The sequence below is a fragment of the Coregonus clupeaformis genome, chromosome 24 (assembly GCF_020615455.1).
Source record: "Coregonus clupeaformis isolate EN_2021a chromosome 24, ASM2061545v1, whole genome shotgun sequence".
NCBI lineage: Eukaryota > Metazoa > Chordata > Actinopteri > Salmoniformes > Salmonidae > Coregonus > Coregonus clupeaformis.
Genome location: NC_059215.1, coordinates 39,282,709 through 39,300,906, shown reverse-complemented (window position 1 = coordinate 39,300,906; position 18,198 = coordinate 39,282,709). Strand labels below are relative to the sequence as shown.

Genomic DNA, 18,198 nt, shown 5'->3' with positions numbered 1-18,198 from the left:
TTTGGGTGTAACCGGCTGAGTGCTCGGTGACGGGTTTCCTTCCTTTTTAGCAGCTGTGTCAGATTTTGCTGCCTCAATGGTTGTCCGTTTTTTTCAGTTGCAGCCTTGAAAGCAGACATTCGAAAAGCAGAATGACTTGTGCCAGCTTCTATTAAATTGTAATTTATAGGCCAATGGTCACAATGTAAGGGGCTAGAAACTTGACCTTCTTACTAACATAGCCTAATTGATTAATGTTCTACAATAATGTAATTTTATATTAAAAAAACAATCTGAATCCTTATTGACCTCCAGCACTCTCAAAAAGTGGCCCTCCAAAAATCCTACCTGGTACAGCCAGAGGGGACTGGTCACCACTGAGCCCGGGTACACTATGTTTCTTCCTTCTAGGTTTTTTTTTCCTGGCCACTGTGCTTCTGCATTGCTTGCTCTTTGGGGTTTAGGCTGGGTATCTGTTAAGCATTTTGTAACAACTTCTGATCTAAAAAGGGCTTTGTAAAATAAATTACATTGTTGTCAGGTAGTTCTCAACCTTTAAGATCTCAGAAAAACATCCTCACTCCAGTGCAGTCATTCAATTCCCACACCACAAAAAAGGAAATGTGTTAAAGAATGTAATTTATTACACAATGTAACGAAGGCTAGTTTAAAAATACAGTTTCCAGTCATGTAAGTGTACATATGAATATACCCACACCTTATATTTACAGATTTGCATACACCATGTTTTCCTGTTTATTTGTTTCAACACTTACTTTAGGGTTTCACATCCAAAAACTAAAAATGATTTGTACATAACAGAGACTACAATTTAAAGCAGTTATTAGCCCTGTTTGTGTTCCAAACAAACAAACTGAAAGCAGCCAACACATGGAGTCCAGACAGGCAGAGCACTTGACTGGCAGTCCAGAGGCCAGCCCTTCTCCGACCGGCCCAACGACAGCATTTGGAAGGTGAAAGATTTCAAGGTAAAGCGTTTTAAACAAAAAGCAGTCCCGGGTTCTCCCCTCACCGTAAATACTGATAAATGTTTTCCATTACTTTTAAAAAATAAGATGAGTTAAAAAAAAAAATTACAAAAATCTACGTTCGGGGATCATCTCCCAAAGCAAGGAGACAAGCTCCAGCGGCCGGCGAGTGTGAGGGGGCGGAGGAGGGGTCAGGTGGGATGTAAACGGGTGCTTCTCCGACCACACACTTGCCAGAGCCCCTGGTACAGGGGTAGGGTCCTGTCATGCAGTCTACAGCAGGAGACATTTATTGCTCTTCTTGCCCCTCCGGGCCTGTAGTGCCGCCCTGGTGGCCATCTCAAACACATCTCGTACGCCATCCTTCGACTTGGCTGAGCACTCCATGTAGCCGTACGCTCCAATCCTGTTGGCCATGTCACGGCCCTCCTCTGGCTTCACTGGCTCCTACAGAGAGAGTTAAGAGAGACTGTCAGGACAACGAATACACTGACCATATAAATGGGGAAAGAGTGATAGATACAGTTGAATGGTAAATGCCAGGGATGGGCAACTGGCGGGCCCTTTTTAAGGCCCTCGTATCAATTGTCTGATTCTCTGTAATAATGGTATGGGAATAATAATGCATTTTATTTTGTAAAGTGGTTTCTTGCATCAAACAACATTTTGAGTCACCTCCTTGTCTGAAGGACAAGTGGATAAACAGGTTAATGTCAAGCCCTGCACATTTTTTCCAAATGTTTCATGGAATGTAGGCCTACATTGAACACCACACATTGGCTGCTACTGTAGGCTGAATGATAGAACAGCTATTTCCATGTTAAAATGTTATGGGATGCATTTTTCTATTGTTTTTGATGGTAGGCAACTCTGGTAGGCCTAGATTATGATCAAATAGCCACAGTAGCCTACTTGACAACTTAAAACTTAAAGCGGGTACAGCCTCAATGTTCACAGTAAACGTGCACTGGAAGTTGCACAGAATTTTCACAACGTTCAAGTTTGCGCTCAGCAGACATGAAATTTGGTCCGTATGGGAAAAATGTTGAGGGAACATTGCCGGGGGACCCATAGATTTTTTTTAGTAAGTCTCACTCAGATATAATATAAAAAAACTGCAAACATTTCTCTCCACCCTGTAGCAAAATGTGTAGAATTGCAGGAAATTGGCTCTAACCGATCATGTTCCTCTTCACCTCATGGCAAAATGAGTAGAATAAATTAAATTTGTTATAAAATTGCTAAATCGTCTCTTCGCCCTATGGCAAAGTGTACAATTGCAGCAAACTTGCTTTAAAACTAACATTTTTCTCTATACTCCATGACAAAATGTGTAGAATTGCATGAAATTAACTCCAAAACATCAACAATTTCTCTCCGCTGTCAAGAGGGGGGCCACTAAAATGTTTTGCTCACAATGTTGGGGGGATGGATGTGGGTATGCAGAACCCCGAGCAACTGTGGTCCCCCGTGAGGAGTTCAGATTTTTTGTCCCCCCCCACCCCCATCAAAATTGCCTATCCCTGGTCTAGGCCTAGAGTGAGTTTCCCAAAACCTTTATAGCCAACGCGGCACTTTATTTCTCAACCCGGTTTGTTTTTCCATCTGAGAAGTTGGTGGAGAGGGGAAATATTGGTGTTATTTCTACGTACCTGTTTCATCTTGGCCAGCTCGCGGCGTGTGTGTTCATCATTGCGCAGGTCCTTCTTGTTGCCTACGAGGATGATGGGAACATTGGGACAGAAGTGTTTGACCTCGGGAGTCCATTTCTCTGGAATGTTCTCTGTAAAAGAGCAAAAGGTTGGGGGTCATACAGGCACACACACCAATGCCCCAGTACGTTAGGCCAGCTGTAGGTAGTGTACAGAGGGTTGGAGAGAAGAGCTATTGCTGTCTTATGCTTGTGTGAGTACTTCACTAGCCAGAATGGGCTGAACAAACCACCTACATTCCCGTAATGGCAACGGACATAAAAGGAAACTGTGTGCTGATGATGGTAAGACAGAGAGCAAGTCTGAGTGCGTGTGAGCTCACCCAAACTGTCTGGGCTATCAATGGAGAAGCACATGAGGATGACGTCAGTATCGGGGTAGGAGAGGGGGCGAAGCCTGTCGTAGTCCTCTTGGCCAGCTGTATCCCACAGAGCCAGCTCCACCTAGTACAGAGTAGACAACCACCACTGTTAATCCACATAGGGCCAGACGTGCAAAAAAAATCTCTATACAGTTGAGGATTGTGATACTTTATGGACTTGCTATACATATAGAACTGCAATATGTATCAAATCGTGACCTTGTTTTGAAACCGGGGGCGTACTACCCGAATCCAATATATCTATCATTCATCTTCAAAGACTGCCCATTTCAGTTTTCCATTAAAAAAATATTTCCTGTTTAGTGCCTGCTGAGCAAGAACATGGTGCTGCCCTATTACCTCCCAAAAAACATTTGCTCAAAGTGGCAAGTGTATGGCAGCTGTTAGTGTTCTAGTGACTGGGTTTATCAGTAAACCCACGGCAACAGAAATAAATCATACATATACCATCTATATAAACATAACGTAAATGTAAATTCAACAGTTAATGATGTCTGCATACTGCAGACTTTCATGAACCCACAGCACATTGTTTGGAAAATCAGGATAAATGGATATTGGTTTTGGGGGTAGGTCAACTTCAATGACTAATGAATAGAGGAGGATGTCAGAAAAACACAAAACTCTTTGAACATGGATAACTGAACATTTCATGAAGGCATTCATAACTCTGACACTAAAGGGAAAAAATAAAACTCACAACCAAGAAGGGCAAGTGGGGAAAGCAAATTAGAGCAAGACACTTCGACAAGTATGGCACATGAAGTAGAATTCATTTAGCCAATAAAAACTAGGCTAGATGTCCCAGATTTCTAGTCGAACCATATTGAGGACAGGACACATGGGTTTATAACCCCCTCGGACCTCTATCTAATAAAGCGCCATACGGTCGTACATTACAACTTTAGATTACATATTCATTACATTATTCAGTAGCATATGCTGCGCCTAATATGTTTATATTACTTGGTCAACTGAATAAACATGTGCCGTGCCATTATACCCGTCTGCCTCTATAGCTACAGATAAATCCAGCTCAATCTCAACCAGCCGATACCAGCAATGCCACCCTTGAACACACCAACACTGAAGCCACCTTCAAAACCTACTAGCAATTAGGCCTATGTATTTCACCTAACCTGGTTTACACCTTCAACTGAGAAATAGACAGTGTGTATGTTGCGTCTGTATGCATTACCTGCTTGCTGTCCACCTCGATGTCAGCCACATAGTTCTCAAAGACAGTGGGTACGTAGACCTCGGGGAACTGGTCTTTACTGAAGACTATCAACAGACAGGTCTTCCCACAAGCACCATCTCCCACGATCACCAGCTTCTTACGAATAGCCGCCATGCCTGAGAAAAGGGAAGTAAGATGCATGAAGAAACACAAGCAAGACAACAGCCTCATATTGAACAGGTTTTCATAACGTCTGTGGCCCCATAGGATCAGTGTGATGATTGACTCGACACTTCAACACAGCCAAACTTGTATCCTTGAATGATTTCCCCCCAGTGGGGCATATTGGGGAAAAACACTGGCCTTCAGCACCAGCAGAGGTTAAGGGATAGTTTACTTTTATATTAAAACAGACTGGGTAAGTCTATCAGTGTCCTACCATTCCCTGCCTGTGCAGAGATCAACAACCAATGTTAACCAACCAGGCTGTTGATCCAGAACAAACTGCAGATGTGGTGTATATCCTACATCTGACGCTGGTAATCCTCACCAATAACCGTTAAGTGAGTTTCCTCATGTAAATATGTGGGCAAGGAATTTGACAACAAGGAGGAGGGAGAGAGAATGATGCCATCCATTTAGTTATTGGATTGCTGCTCAGGTTAAACTAGTTGTTGAATGTTATGATCACAAGTCAGGACCCACAATGAATGGAAAACATGCCCAATGTATTTTAGACTGAGGGACATGTGTGGGTCGTGAGGGACGTGTGGCCGACCGGACCACACATGTCCAACGTATGTACCACACAGAACGCACTGCAAATGCCTCTGCAATGCAATTTGCCATGCAGTGTTCCATTGGAAATTAATGTACTTCTGGTGTACCAAAACTCAATGACCGAGGCGTTAGCTTCTACCACGGCATGGTGTCCACAGGGTTGGTAGTCAAAAGATGGCTTGACAGAAATGGTAGCAGACGGTGAATGTTGAACTTTTGTTGCACCCATATCCAGATGATGCTGCCTAGCTACCATTTTGCGCATTAACACTGTTGGTGTGATCGAGGGGTATTTATGTCACGCAGTATCCTAGTGATAATTGGTGTGATGTCCCTATTAACCACAAGAGCAGTGCAATGAAGTTCCTCACATACAGGACAGAATACGACACCGTCATGCAGATTTTAGTTTATTGGCTGACCAGACATCAATTCCGACTATTTAGGATGGACAAGCATTTAAGTAGCTAGATACTATAGCTAAGTACATTTGCCTATAGGTTGGGTCATTAAAATGTTCAGTAAGATGGCGTCAAGACATCAACAGATCGCTGCTGTCCGCAGTAATAAGGTCGGCCCCATTAAAAAAAAACTAACTTCAGCTCACCACCAGCTAAACAGCGTCTGGTCACAGAAGTAAAAAATTGTCAAAACTAGCTAGTTATTTAGAACAAAGAGACTAACGTTAATACTGGCAATTCATGGGCCGAGCTGAGCCACCCAATCAGATCTAAACAAATGGTGTTTGATAGGTAACAGTTAGCTAGCTAAAAAGAGTAGCTACCGTAGCTAGCTAGTTAGAACCTGCTTCCAGGATTGCACGTAAAAGTAAAAAAAAACAGTAACTACAGTAGTAACTACTTGGAAGAAAACCGTTAATTGGTCAGAATATGGTCGTGTTGATGATCGATAACGTTAGATGTTGGCTAGCTTGGTCAAGTGAATTAGCTAACGTAATTGTTACGTTACCTCGCAACAAACTGACACGCCGGTTTGTTTCAAATACTGACTTGCTACTGTACCAAGTTACCTTGTGGGGATACGTTAGTTACATGGGCGAGATTCGGCGATTCAATTAATTTTAGGATAAAAACTTTGTGACAAAACAATGGAGCTTATTTGTCAACAGTGTTGGATAACTAACCAGTTGGCTGTCAGTGCGGAAGCTATCGAGGACGTCCTCGGCTCGATTAGAAAAGCTAGACAGACGACGGTAAGGGACAACTTTCTAACAATGTATCCTACAATTACACTCCACCAATGTTGTCATATTAAACTTGTATTGCGATAAGTGTTTCGAAATTAGTTTTACCTGTTGTTTAGATGGCTAGAAGTCGTTTTCACAGGGCAGTGGTACTTCGTCGATAACCCTCGTTTCAATCCGATACAATGAATTACTTCGCGTGTACGCGAAAGGGGCTAGGGGGAGGGGTGGCGGAAACGAGCGTGAGCCACGCCTGCGCGTGCACGTTGCATGAGTAAAGTATTTCTGCCTATACGTCTCTCCGTTTGAGAGTCGGTTTCGATGAGCATCCAACAGTTTTTTGGGGTTGTTGATATAAAAGCTAGCTAAGTGTATTCAGAAACATTTTCACACCAAAAAGGATGCAAGAAAGGACCCAAGGAGTGAATAGTATTCTGCCAGCAGCACAAACAATGACGTCAGGATTGTATGGTAATATCTAAACCTTCAAAATAAAAGCCCATATTTCTAAACATTGCAATATGGATAACTAATTCAAACGATATACATTTTTTTAATCAATGGCCACCTTTATTGTGCCAGCAAGAAAATGCAATAAGTAATTTAAGAGATTTTATTTTTTAACCAATAATGAAAAAAATATCATGTTGACACTGGTAGAGATATGTTGACAACATTGGGCTGTAGATAACTTTTTTTTACCTGTCTCAGCTAAGGTGGGGTGGGAAATACTCAGTACTCCCCTGTAGCTCAGTTGGTAGAGCATGGCGCTTGCAACGCCAGGGTTGTGGGTTCCTTTCCCACGGGGGGCCAGTATGAAAATGTATGCACTCACTAATTGTAAGTCGCTCTGGATAAGAGCGTCTGCTAAATGACTAAAATGTAAAAGTAGGGTATAACCAAATATGGTTAGTTTTGGAGGGGCGCTGTGTTGTAGACATATTATTTTAGTCCTGCATGTTATACTAATTCCAAAACAATAAATGAATGTACTGTTGTTGTGTTGAATATCAGTTTTTTTTTTGCTTGGTCTGTGTGAAATAAAGTCTAAACAAAGACAAAGACACAATGTAAACAGTGATGTACTGGCATACCTGTTAACGACCTAGATTAACCTAATGGTGATGGTAATGGCTGCACCTTTTCACATTTAAATCAGCCTAAGGCCAGCCTTGACATGTGCCCAGTTGCTTGGCCTGACAAAATATCCTTGTACGACGCTACAAGCTTGGCACACCTACAGTTGAAGTCGGAAGTTTACGTACACCTTAGACAAATACATTTAAACTCAGTTTTTCACAATTCCTGACATTTAATCCTAGTAAAAATTCCCTGTTTTAGGTCAGTTAGGATCACCACTTTATTTTAAGAATGTGAAATGTCAGAATAATAGTAGAGAGAATGATTTATTTCAGCTTTTATTTCTTTCATCACATTCCCAGTGGGTCAGAAGTTTACATACACTCAATTAGTATTTGGTAGCATTGCCTTGAAATTGTTTAACTTGGGTCAAACGTTTTGGGTAGCCTTCCACAACCTTCCCACAATAAGTTGGGTGAATTTTGGCCCATTCCTCCTGACAGAGCTGGTGTAACTGAGTCAGGTTTGTAGGCCTCCTTGCTCGCACACGCCTTTTCAGTTTTGCCCACACATTTTCTATAGGATTGAGGTCAGGGCTTTGTGATGGCCACTCCAATACCTTGACTTTGTTGTCCTTAAGCCATTTTGCCACAACTTTGGAAGTATGCTTGGGGTCATTGTCCATTTGGAAGACCCATTTGCAACCAAGCTTTAACTTCCTGACTGATGTCTTGAGATGTTGCTTCAATATATCCACATAATTTTCCTTCCTCATGATGCCATCTATTTTGTGAAGTGCACCAGTCCCCCCTGCAGCAAAGCACCCCCACAGCATGATGCTGCCACCCACGTGCTTCACGGTTGGGATGGTGTTCTTCGGCTTGCAAGTACCCCCCTTTTCCCCCAAACATAACAATGGTCATTATGGCCAAACAGTTAGATTTTTGTTTAGATTTTAGCAGACGCTCTTATCCAGAGCGACTTACAGTTAGTGAATACATATTTTTTTTATACTGGCCCCCCGTGGGAATCGAACCCACAACCCTGGCGTTGCAAACGCCATGCTCTATCAACTGAGCTACATCCCTGCCGGCCATTCCCTCCCCTACCCTGGACGACGCTGGGCCAATTGTGCGCCGCCCATGAGTCTCCCGGTCGCGGCCGGCGGCGACAGAGCCTGGATTCGAACCAGGATCTCTAGTGGCACAGTTAGCACTGCGATGCAGTGCCTTAGACCACTGCGCCACTCAGGAGTACATGTTTCATCAGACCAGAGGACATTTCTCAAAAAAGTACGATCTTTGTCCCCATGTGCAGTTGCAAACTGTAGTCTGGCTTTTTTATGGCGGTTTTGGAGCAGTGGCTTCTTCCTTGCTGAGCGGCCTTTCAGGTTATGTCGATATAGGACTCGTTTTACTGTGGATATAGATACTTTTGTACCGGTTTCCTCCAGCATCTTCAAAAGGTCCTTTGCTGTTGTTCTGTGATTGATTTGCACTTTTCGCTCCAAAGTACGTTCATCTCGAGGAGACTGAACGCGTCTCCTTCCTGAGCGGTATGACGGCTGCGTGGTCCCATGGTGTTTATACTTGCGTACTATTGTTTGTACAGATGAACGTGGTACCTTCAGGCGTTTGGAAATTGCTCCCAAAGATTAACCAGATTTGTGGAGGTCTACCAAATTTTTTCTGAGGTCTTGGCTGATTTCTTTGGATTTTCCCATGATGTCAAGCAAAGAGGCACTGAGTTTGAAGGTAGGCCTTGAAATACATCCACAGGTACACCTCCAATTGACTCAAATTATGTCAATTAGCCTATCAGAAGCTTCTAAAGCCATGACATCATTTTCTGGAATTTTCCAAGCTGTTTAAAGGCACAGTCAACTTAGTGTATGTAAACTTCTGTCCCACTGGAATTGTGATACAGTGAATTATGAGTGAAATAATCTGTAAACAATTGTTGGAAAAATTATTTGTGTCATGCACAAAGTAGATGTCCTAACCGACTTGCCAAAACTATAGTTTGTTAACAAGAAATTTGTGGAGTGGTTGAAAACGAGTTTTAATGACTCCAACCTAAGTGTATGTAAACTTCCGACTTCAACTGTATATTTGGGGAGTTTCTCCCATTCTTCTCTGCAGATTCTCTCAAGCTCTGTCAGGTTGGATGTGGAGCGTCACGGCACAGCTATTTTCAGGTTTCTCCAGAGATGTTCGATTGGGTTCAAGTCCAGGCTCTGGCTGGGCCACTCAAGGACATTCAGAGACTTCTCCTGAAGCCATTCCTGCGTTGTCTTGGCTGTGTGCTTAGGGTTGTTGTCCTGTTGGAAGATTAACCTTCGCCCCAGTCTGAGGTCCTGATCGCTCTGGAGCAGGTTTACATCAAGGATATCTCTGTACTTTGCTCAGTTAATCTTTCCCTCGATCCTGAATAGTCTCACAGTCCCTGCCGCTGAAAAACTTCCCCACAGCATGATGCTGCCACCACCATGCTTCACCGTAGGGATGGTGCCAGGTTTCCTCCAGACGTGATGCTTGGCATTCAGGCCAAAGAGTTCAATCTTGGTTTCATCAGACTAGAGAATCTTGTTTCTCATGGTCTGAGAGTGCTTTAGGTGCCTTTTGGCAAACTCCAAGCGCGCTGTCGTGCCTTTTACTGAGGAGTGGCTTCCGTCTGGCCACTCTTCCATAAAGGCCTGATTGGTGGAGCGCTGCAGAGATGGTTGTCCTTCTGGAAGGTTCTCCCATCTCCACAGAGGAACTATGGAGCTGTCAGAGTGACCATCGGGTTCTTGGTCACATCCCTGACCAAGGCCCTTCTCCCCCGATTGCTCAGTTTGGCCTGGCGGCCAGCTCTAGGAAGAGTCTTGGTGGTTCCAAACCTCTTCCATTTAAGAATGATGTAGGCCACTGTGTTCTTCGGGACCTTCAATGCTGCAGACATTTTTTGGTACCCTTCCCCAGATCTGTGCCTCGACACAATCCTGTCTCGGAGCTCTACAGACAATTCCTCATGTGTTGGTTTTTGCTCTGACATGCACTGTCAACTGTGGGACTTTATATAGACAGGTCCAATCAATTGATACACCACAGGTGTACTTCAATCAAGTTGTAGAAACATCTCAAAGATGATCAATGGAAACAGGATGCACCTGAGCTCAATTTCGAGTCTCATAGCAAAGTGTCTGGATACTTATGTAAATAAGGTATTTCTAAAAACCTGTTTTTGCTTTGTCATTATGGGGTATTGTGTGTAGATTGAGGACAAACATTTATTTAATCAATTTTCGAATAAGGCTGTTACGTAACAAAATGTGGAAAAAGGTCAAGGGGTCTGAATACTTTCTGAATGCACTGTAGTCAGTCCAACAAAACAGCTGTAGAGTATCAGAGACTGTGTTAACGGCTCCATCTAGTGGCACCTTTGACAGGCAAGCAAGCAGCACCCTAAATATATATCAGCTGAATTGAACTCTACTACCTACCTACCCAGTGTTGCAAAAAGTCAATTTATTGTTACATTTCATACAATCAGATTTTATTTCATGTAGGGATAAATAAATATCTGAAACTAAATAGAGGAGTCTGCGCAATGGCCACAGTACAAAGAGAAACACATCATTAGTGGAAATTCAAGGAACCTGTCTGGTGAAAACCAAACTTTGAGCCACCTTCACCAACAAATTAAACAGAACAGCATCAGTATTGGCATCATTCACCACATCTTAACATTTCAAACCTCATAAATAAAGAGTTAAAGATTCAGAGTGCAGATCTTATCTTAACCAACATTCAGAGACATGACACAGATAAATAGTGGAAAAAAGGAGAAACCAGAAAGAAACAAGAGATTTCGACAAAATGTTCCCTGGGGAGAAGAGAGTCTGTCAAGACTGCATCAGTGGCTGTATTGCTCTGTCATTGTCAAAAGCTGCTGAACTTTGTCAGGCCAAACCACCAATGACAGGAAACCACTGTGTACAACATCTAGTCCTCTTTGATGTGATTCAGATCTGGACTATTCACTGGCCACTCTAGAACAGTCCAGCGTTTCTTCTTGAACCATTCCAGGGTGCTTTTTATGTGTGTTTGTGGTTGTTGTCCTACTGGAAGATCCACAACCTTCAACAAAGACACTGGGTTGAACATTGCACTCCAAAACACCTTGATAATATGCTGATTTCCTGATGTCCTGCAGCAAAGCAACCCCACAGCATTATCGGACCTATTTTCTTTGAATGCTTAATTTGGTCGTTGGTAAACATACGAAGACCCCACTGCTGAAGGAGACAAAAAAGCCTGTTTGAACTTTTCAAAAACCAACCTAAACAAGCCTAAATCCTGGGGAAAGGTTCTGTGGACCAATGCAACAAAATCGGAGCGCTTTAGCAATACAGATCAGTGCTGTGTTTACTGATGACCAAATGAAGCATTCAATGAAAATAACACCCTCCCTACAATCAAAGATGGGGGAGGTTTGGTAATGTTGTGGGGTTGCTTGAAATCAGCAGATTATCAGGTGTTTTGTAGTCCAATGTTCAACCCAGCGTCCAAAAAATGGGTCTCCACTGAAAGTTGTGGGTCTTCCAGCATAACAACCCCCCACACACACATCAAAAAGCACCCAGGAATGCTGGACTGTTCTGAAGTGGCCAGTGAAGAGTCACATCAAAAACCTATTGGCGAGATCTGAAAACAGCAGTTGGTGGAGGGCACCTCTCAAATATTGAAGAACTAGAGCAGTTTGCTGCTGAAAAGCAGGCCAAATTGTCATCAGAAAGGCTCATTGATGGCTATAAGAAGTGTTTGTCTGCAGTTATCTTGGCCAAAGGTTCCCAATATCTTTGTCCATGCCGTGTCTTTATTTTCTAAATTAAAACTAAACAAGTCAAATTGGTTCTGCAATGTTGAAAAACCAATAACAAGGTGTGGTTACTATTTTTGTTTGTTTTTAATTTCAACTTATTTTAGAAGAAATAGGGAATTATTTAAGAAAAGTGCAAGGGTGCCAATATATTTGGCCATAACTGTATTTCAGTCTTTCAGTGATGGAGAGAAGAGATAAAAGAAAGATGTCAAAGTCCTTGAAGACTAAACACCAATCAGCACAAAAGGATGACCTAGAAACCCACTGAGAATCTGCATCCGTCTGCTGAAAGCTTGCTCTGGGACAATAAGAACACACAGCAACAGATGGGGAGTTTGCCAAGAGTCTCTGCTCCAGTCGTAGTGTCTCAGACACAAGGTGTGGGAGTCAGACGAGCAGCAGGTGTGGAGCAGGTGTCTCGGGTCAAAATAAGTTTGATTACAAAACACTTTGTACACCCATTCAATCGTTTATTCAGGAGAGACGTGACGAACTAGGGAGAGACCAATGTGTTTCTACATTGCATTAAAGTTTCAATGGACATATGCAGGTGGGGCCAGGAGAGCAACGGGTCCTTGATGGTATCTGTGTACAACTTCGGAGAGTCAGAGCATAAAACTGATAAGCCTGACAATGTGTCAAAAACTGCTAGTGTATGTGTGTAGTCAAAACTTAGTATGGCTGAGTGTGTATCAGTGTGTCTGCTATGAGCTGGAGGGGGCGTCTTCAAAGCTGATGATGCTGGACTCCTGTCCCGTGGTGTTCTGGGAACCACTAGACCCCCCTGCTGGCAAGGTTCTCTCCTGTCCAGAGAGCAGCGGGGTGTCGGTCCGAACCTCGTCCTCATCGTCGTCCTCTTCGTCGTCCATGCTCGGCCAGGCCGACTGGTCCTCCACCTTCTTCAGTCGCTCGTTCAGGGCCTTCAGCGCCAACTGCCTGTAAGACAATCAGAAAGAATCAGTTATAAATGTTTGCATTACATCATGGTATAGCAGGTGTCTCAGAGTCCCTTTCAAACAGCCACTGATCCTCTCCAGGTGCAGAGCGAGGTGATATGTAGGCCTAACTGCAGTCTATGTAACTGACGACAAATAGTGTATGCATGACAGCTTGCAAGTGTGTCAGCCACATAATGAAGGTCAACAAATATTGGGGTGTGTGCTGTAATGGATCCCTGTGTGTGTTTATTTGGGCCTCTACAGCACTCACCTCCTCCTCTCTGCGTCTTGGGGGTCCGCCCCCGGCAAAGTGATGGTGATGGAAGAAGGTGCCCCGACGTCATAGCGCTTCACCATCTTCCTGCATACCCTGATCTTCACCAGGGTTGTGTGCACCAGGCCAGCCAGCAGCCCCACCAGCGGCTGCACCGCTTCAGGGAAGAAGGATGCAAAGGCAAAGTGGTCTGACATGTCCCCGCGGCCCCGGCTGTGCCTCTGGTAGAAACGAAGGTAGACCCAGCCTGCCAGGGCGCCAAAGCTGTAGGCCGCCAGAGGGGCAGCACTTTCCAGGAGGCCTGAGAGGCGGAGCAGGGCCAGGCAGAGGAGGACCAGCGCCGGGGCCGCTTTGAGCCTCACCTGTGGAACCCGCAGCACCGTTGTGTCCCGCATAGTCTGCTTGAGGGCCACCAACACGCCCCCGAGGAAAGCTGGTGCCCCATGGACCCGCACAGCAAACAAGTAGTCCAGGTCGAAGGTGGCGACGTACGTGAGTAAGTAGGAGAGGCCCGTCAGGAGGCCTGCAGAGATGTTGACCACAGCGAAAAATATTAGCATCTCCAAGGCACCCCACAGAGGTTCCAACAGCCGGCCACAGGCCATGACAGTCCCAACATTGGCCGCCACCCCCCACACATGCTGCTCCACCACGGCATGGGTCACCAAGGTCCAGATCCAGAAGTTAGGGGGGAAGAGGTAGCCAGGCGTCACGCCCAGGGCGTATGGAGTGTCAACTGCCCATGAGAGCACATACAGAAGGAGCACTAAGGCACATATGGACTTCACCACAACACTAGTGTTGGATAATGCGCCCAAGAAGTGCTGTCTTGCAACTGGCAGATAGCGATTCATTGTGTCGTTTGTCAGTCTAGCGCAAGGTCCGATCAGTACTTTTGTATGACCCGCAGCTGCTCACGTGTTGGTCGTTAATCAGCAGTGCCAAGAAGAACAAACATAATCTGCAGATCCAGACAACATCCACTCTCGACAGTGAGGCTTCATAGGGGAAATAATCTGATTGATCAATGCTAATGAATGGTTTAAATTAACCTTTAATGGTCTCGCTGTTCAAAACACATGATGGGGTAACTTTCCTACCTTGCTATGACCTTTTATAGTCGCCGAACTGAAGTGACCTTACTAGTGTGATTAGATATTAAGAGTAGGTAACTGGGCTAATTTACTATGCTAACAGATTTAGTAACCCGTCAATTACTCTCAATTGACACCAAACGGTGTCATACTCGAAGCTTACATACATCACAAATATTAAATAGCTACTGTACTTTAGAAAAATACCAAGAACTTCAACCAACTAGCAAGCACTGGAATAAGTTTCTAGTAAGCTAAATTAGCTAGTTAGTTATTGCTAAGTACTAGTAACTGGCTAGGGAAAGAAGTCTGACAGTTTGTTACGATGTTTTATATCTGCCATTCGAATTCATAAGATGACCAGTCAACATTTGATTAATGGGTTTGAGTTGTATAACTACAAAAACGATAACAATTAGTAACAGCGCCTTTCTTGTTTTCCTCGGCCCAGAATTCACCGCTAGCTAGCTACAGTAGCTCGAGTATTTCCTGTAACGTTAGTTAGCAGGAGCTACAGGCCTTCAAAACAATGTTGTCGAGGTGATCAACAATCGGAGATTCACGCGAAATTCATTGTCTTCACGATTTCGGAAAGTCTATTCGGTTACGTCAACGTTATTCCGATATAAGGTCACAGATTATTGGCGAATATTTGTTATCTTGTGAGGCATTTCCCACACTGATCAAATACTGAATCTTGGGCTCACTGCCACCGTCACCAACACGCGAAGCGTCACGCCAGCGTCATGAACTGGAGCACTATGGGAAACATTTTTTTTTTTTTTTCTTCTTCTAATTCTTCTTCTTCATTATGGTGGTCCGCAAATAAATGTTATAGGTGTATGCCACCACCTACTGTATTGACTGTGTATCAGCCTACTATTCTGCTGTATGAATTCATTGCACAAATATTGCCTTACCAACTAACCCACACCCATTAAAACCTCATCACTATTCCACTACTTTTGCCCCATTTGATCCTACACCAGGCAAGCAGCCTTGGACACTATTGTTCAAAACACCTTGTAATTCTTCCACAGTAAAATCTCGTACACCCAAGTACTTCTCTACAGCTGCTACCACAACATCTATCCTCTGTGATTTACATTCCATTCCTGCAGTACAGTTGACCACCATGGCCATGAACGCCAAAAAAAAAAACTTACTGAAGCACATGCTATTCCTATCACTCTCTATGGGCCTCGGCCCACTCACAGGAATCCTCTTAGGATCCCTCACCCTGGACCTATCTTCCTCTACTACTCTCCACTGCCTCAGCATACTACACCTTCTGTACTACTCTGATCCTGGCAACCTCAACCTGCCTTTCTCTCACTGGATACCTCTGATCTCCAGCACCATGGATACCCCTACAGTTTACACATACAACTTCTTCCACAGATACTACACCTTCCTTTGTCTCAAGTCCTCCTGCACATTTCTCACATCTAGGAATCTCCCTCCTACACACTGCTGCCACATGACCATAAGCTTGACACCTAAAACACCATAATGGGTTCGGGACAAAAGCTCTCATCGGATAACTGACAAATCCCAACTTTACTTTAGACTCTGCATCAAAACTCAATACTACAGACAGTGTCTTCTCTGTTTCACCACGCTCTCCACCGGGTCTGCGTCGCATCAAACGGCGGGCGTCACAGACACCGGGAATCTTCAACTTCAGTTGACCCTCCTCAACACTTAACTCCACTCCAGTTATCACTCCTTTCAACAGGGCCCTGCTCCGGAGAGGAAAGCAAGTCACAGTTATTGGCCGCAGTTGCGTGGTGCGGAGCGCATGCTTTCTCTGGATGGCAGAAACACAAAAAATCGACATGATTCCACTTCAAGTCACTTTCACCGACCAACATTCCCCAACCTCATATCCACCCAACCTGACACCACATATGGATCAGCCAGAAGGTAAGGATCCATTCTCTCCCAAAATCTCACTCCCACTGGGCAAAAATCATCCTCACTCTCGTCATGTCAAATGTCCTTTTGCAGCACTCCATATTTACTCTTAATATGTTCCACTTTCTTCCTTTTTTCCCTGCCCGTCTTCTTACCGACCTCTATGGGTTCCCCTGACTCCATCTTCAAGTCTGACAACCATTCGGTTGTACCCGCCATCTTGTTCCACTCGCCAGAAACCTGTTCACCCTCCTTGAGCTCCATGTGGTAAGGCAGCCTACAGATGGGTTAGCTGACAATATCACGAAAACGTTGCACACGCTTCAAGGGAGCAGAAGTCTGTGAATTTTTGTGATTCTGGATGGCCAGATAGCTACAAACAATGACAAGAAACTGCCATGTGGGGAATCGTAAGTGACTCGTTTCAGCTAGTTTAATCTTGTTTTTGATACCATGTCTTGTTTTTAGGTGTTTTGACTGATTTAATGTCAATGCTAATATGGTTAAAATTCAGTACCTAGCTAACCAACAGCTGTAATGATGTATTTGCGAGACAAGTGCTCATTGTGCAAATGTATGTATGTTTTCAATTAACATTGGAAACAAAATATTGTTTACATGTTGTCAACAATCTAAGCCAACCCCGTTTGTTTTGCCCCATAGTTGCACAACCAACCCGTCTATGGGTCATGGATAGTTTTTTTTACTTTGATTATGATCTAGGCTAGGCTGCTCTTCAGAGACTAGACTTTGAGCACAATTTTGTGTCAACCCCCCCATACCCCCCCCAGCTCTAGTCTAGGTGCCAGCCTCCAGCTCTCTATGCATAGCCTAATTCCCAACTTTTATTTGCTTTGAGGATTCTCTTGCAAATCTGGTTTTTGTGATAGGCCAATCCTTATTATCTTGTATGTTTACATCATCCCTGGTCCAGGCCTTGTGTCATCTCTCCGCCCACCTGGAATACTTACCTCAAATATCATCATGATGTTGTTTTTCGACACAGAGATCTTATTACATTATAGGGATTTTATATGTAATTCTATAGTTTTTGACTTGACTGGCTACAAATGGAGTTTGAGCTGTCTGAGTAGTGAGAAGCTAATCTGACTACTAAAATGTAAATGTATTCAAACTGACATGATTGGCGTTGGCAAGAAGCACACCACCGTGCATCCCACTGCTGACTTGCCTCTAAAGCGAAGCAGGGTTGGTTGTGGTAAGTCCCTGGATGGGAGACCAGATGCTGCTGGAAGTGGTGTTGGAGGGCCAGTTGGAGGCACTATTTCCTCTGGTCTAGAAACATATCCAATACCCCAAGGCAGTGATTGAAGACATTGACCTGTTTAGCGTCCAGTCTTTCGGATGGGATGTTAAATGGGTGTCCTGACTGTGGTCACTAAAGATCCCATGGCACTTATCGTAAGAGTTGGGTTGTTAAACCCGGTGTCCTGGCTAAATTACAATCTGGCCCTCAATCATCCCCAGCTTCCAATTGGCTCATTCATCCTTCCTCTCCCCTGTAACTATTCCCCAGGTCACTGCTGTAAATGAGAATGTGTTCAGTCAACTTACCTGTTAAAAAAATGTGTAAATGTTCTCTCCCAAGTGTTGAACACGCATTGATTAAAGAGACAGAAACGACTGGGATAACCGCATACACATTCATTTTATTCAATAATTAATTGCCATAATAAAAAAATATCACACAAAGAATTCACATTTCTCAGGTGTAAAAAAAGACAAAACCCTCTGACAGCAGAATGCTATGAGAATCAAACATCACAGATAAAGAGAGCACAG

General features: G+C 43.9%; 2 protein-coding genes across 2 annotated transcripts; both read right to left on the bottom strand.

Annotated features, from left to right (window-relative positions):
* Positions 1-601: 601 nt before the first annotated feature.
* On the bottom strand, positions 602-6,470 carry LOC121538165 (rho-related GTP-binding protein RhoA-B). The gene is made up of 5 exons (XM_041845959.2): positions 6,335-6,470; positions 4,261-4,418; positions 3,003-3,123; positions 2,621-2,751; positions 602-1,415 (listed from the first exon to the last, which is right to left on the bottom strand). The coding sequence occupies exons 2-5, from the start codon at positions 4,414-4,416 to the stop codon at positions 1,242-1,244; spliced, it is 582 nt and encodes a 193-aa protein (XP_041701893.1). The 5' UTR covers positions 4,417-4,418; positions 6,335-6,470; the 3' UTR covers positions 602-1,241.
* Positions 6,471-10,826: 4,356 nt separating this feature from the next.
* tmem115 (transmembrane protein 115) lies at positions 10,827-15,212 on the bottom strand. Its single transcript, XM_041845961.2, has 2 exons — positions 13,382-15,212; positions 10,827-13,108 (listed from the first exon to the last, which is right to left on the bottom strand). Exons 1-2 carry the CDS (start codon positions 14,236-14,238, stop codon positions 12,877-12,879), a joined length of 1,089 nt encoding a protein of 362 aa, XP_041701895.1. The 5' UTR covers positions 14,239-15,212; the 3' UTR covers positions 10,827-12,876.
* Positions 15,213-18,198: the final 2,986 nt, after the last annotated feature.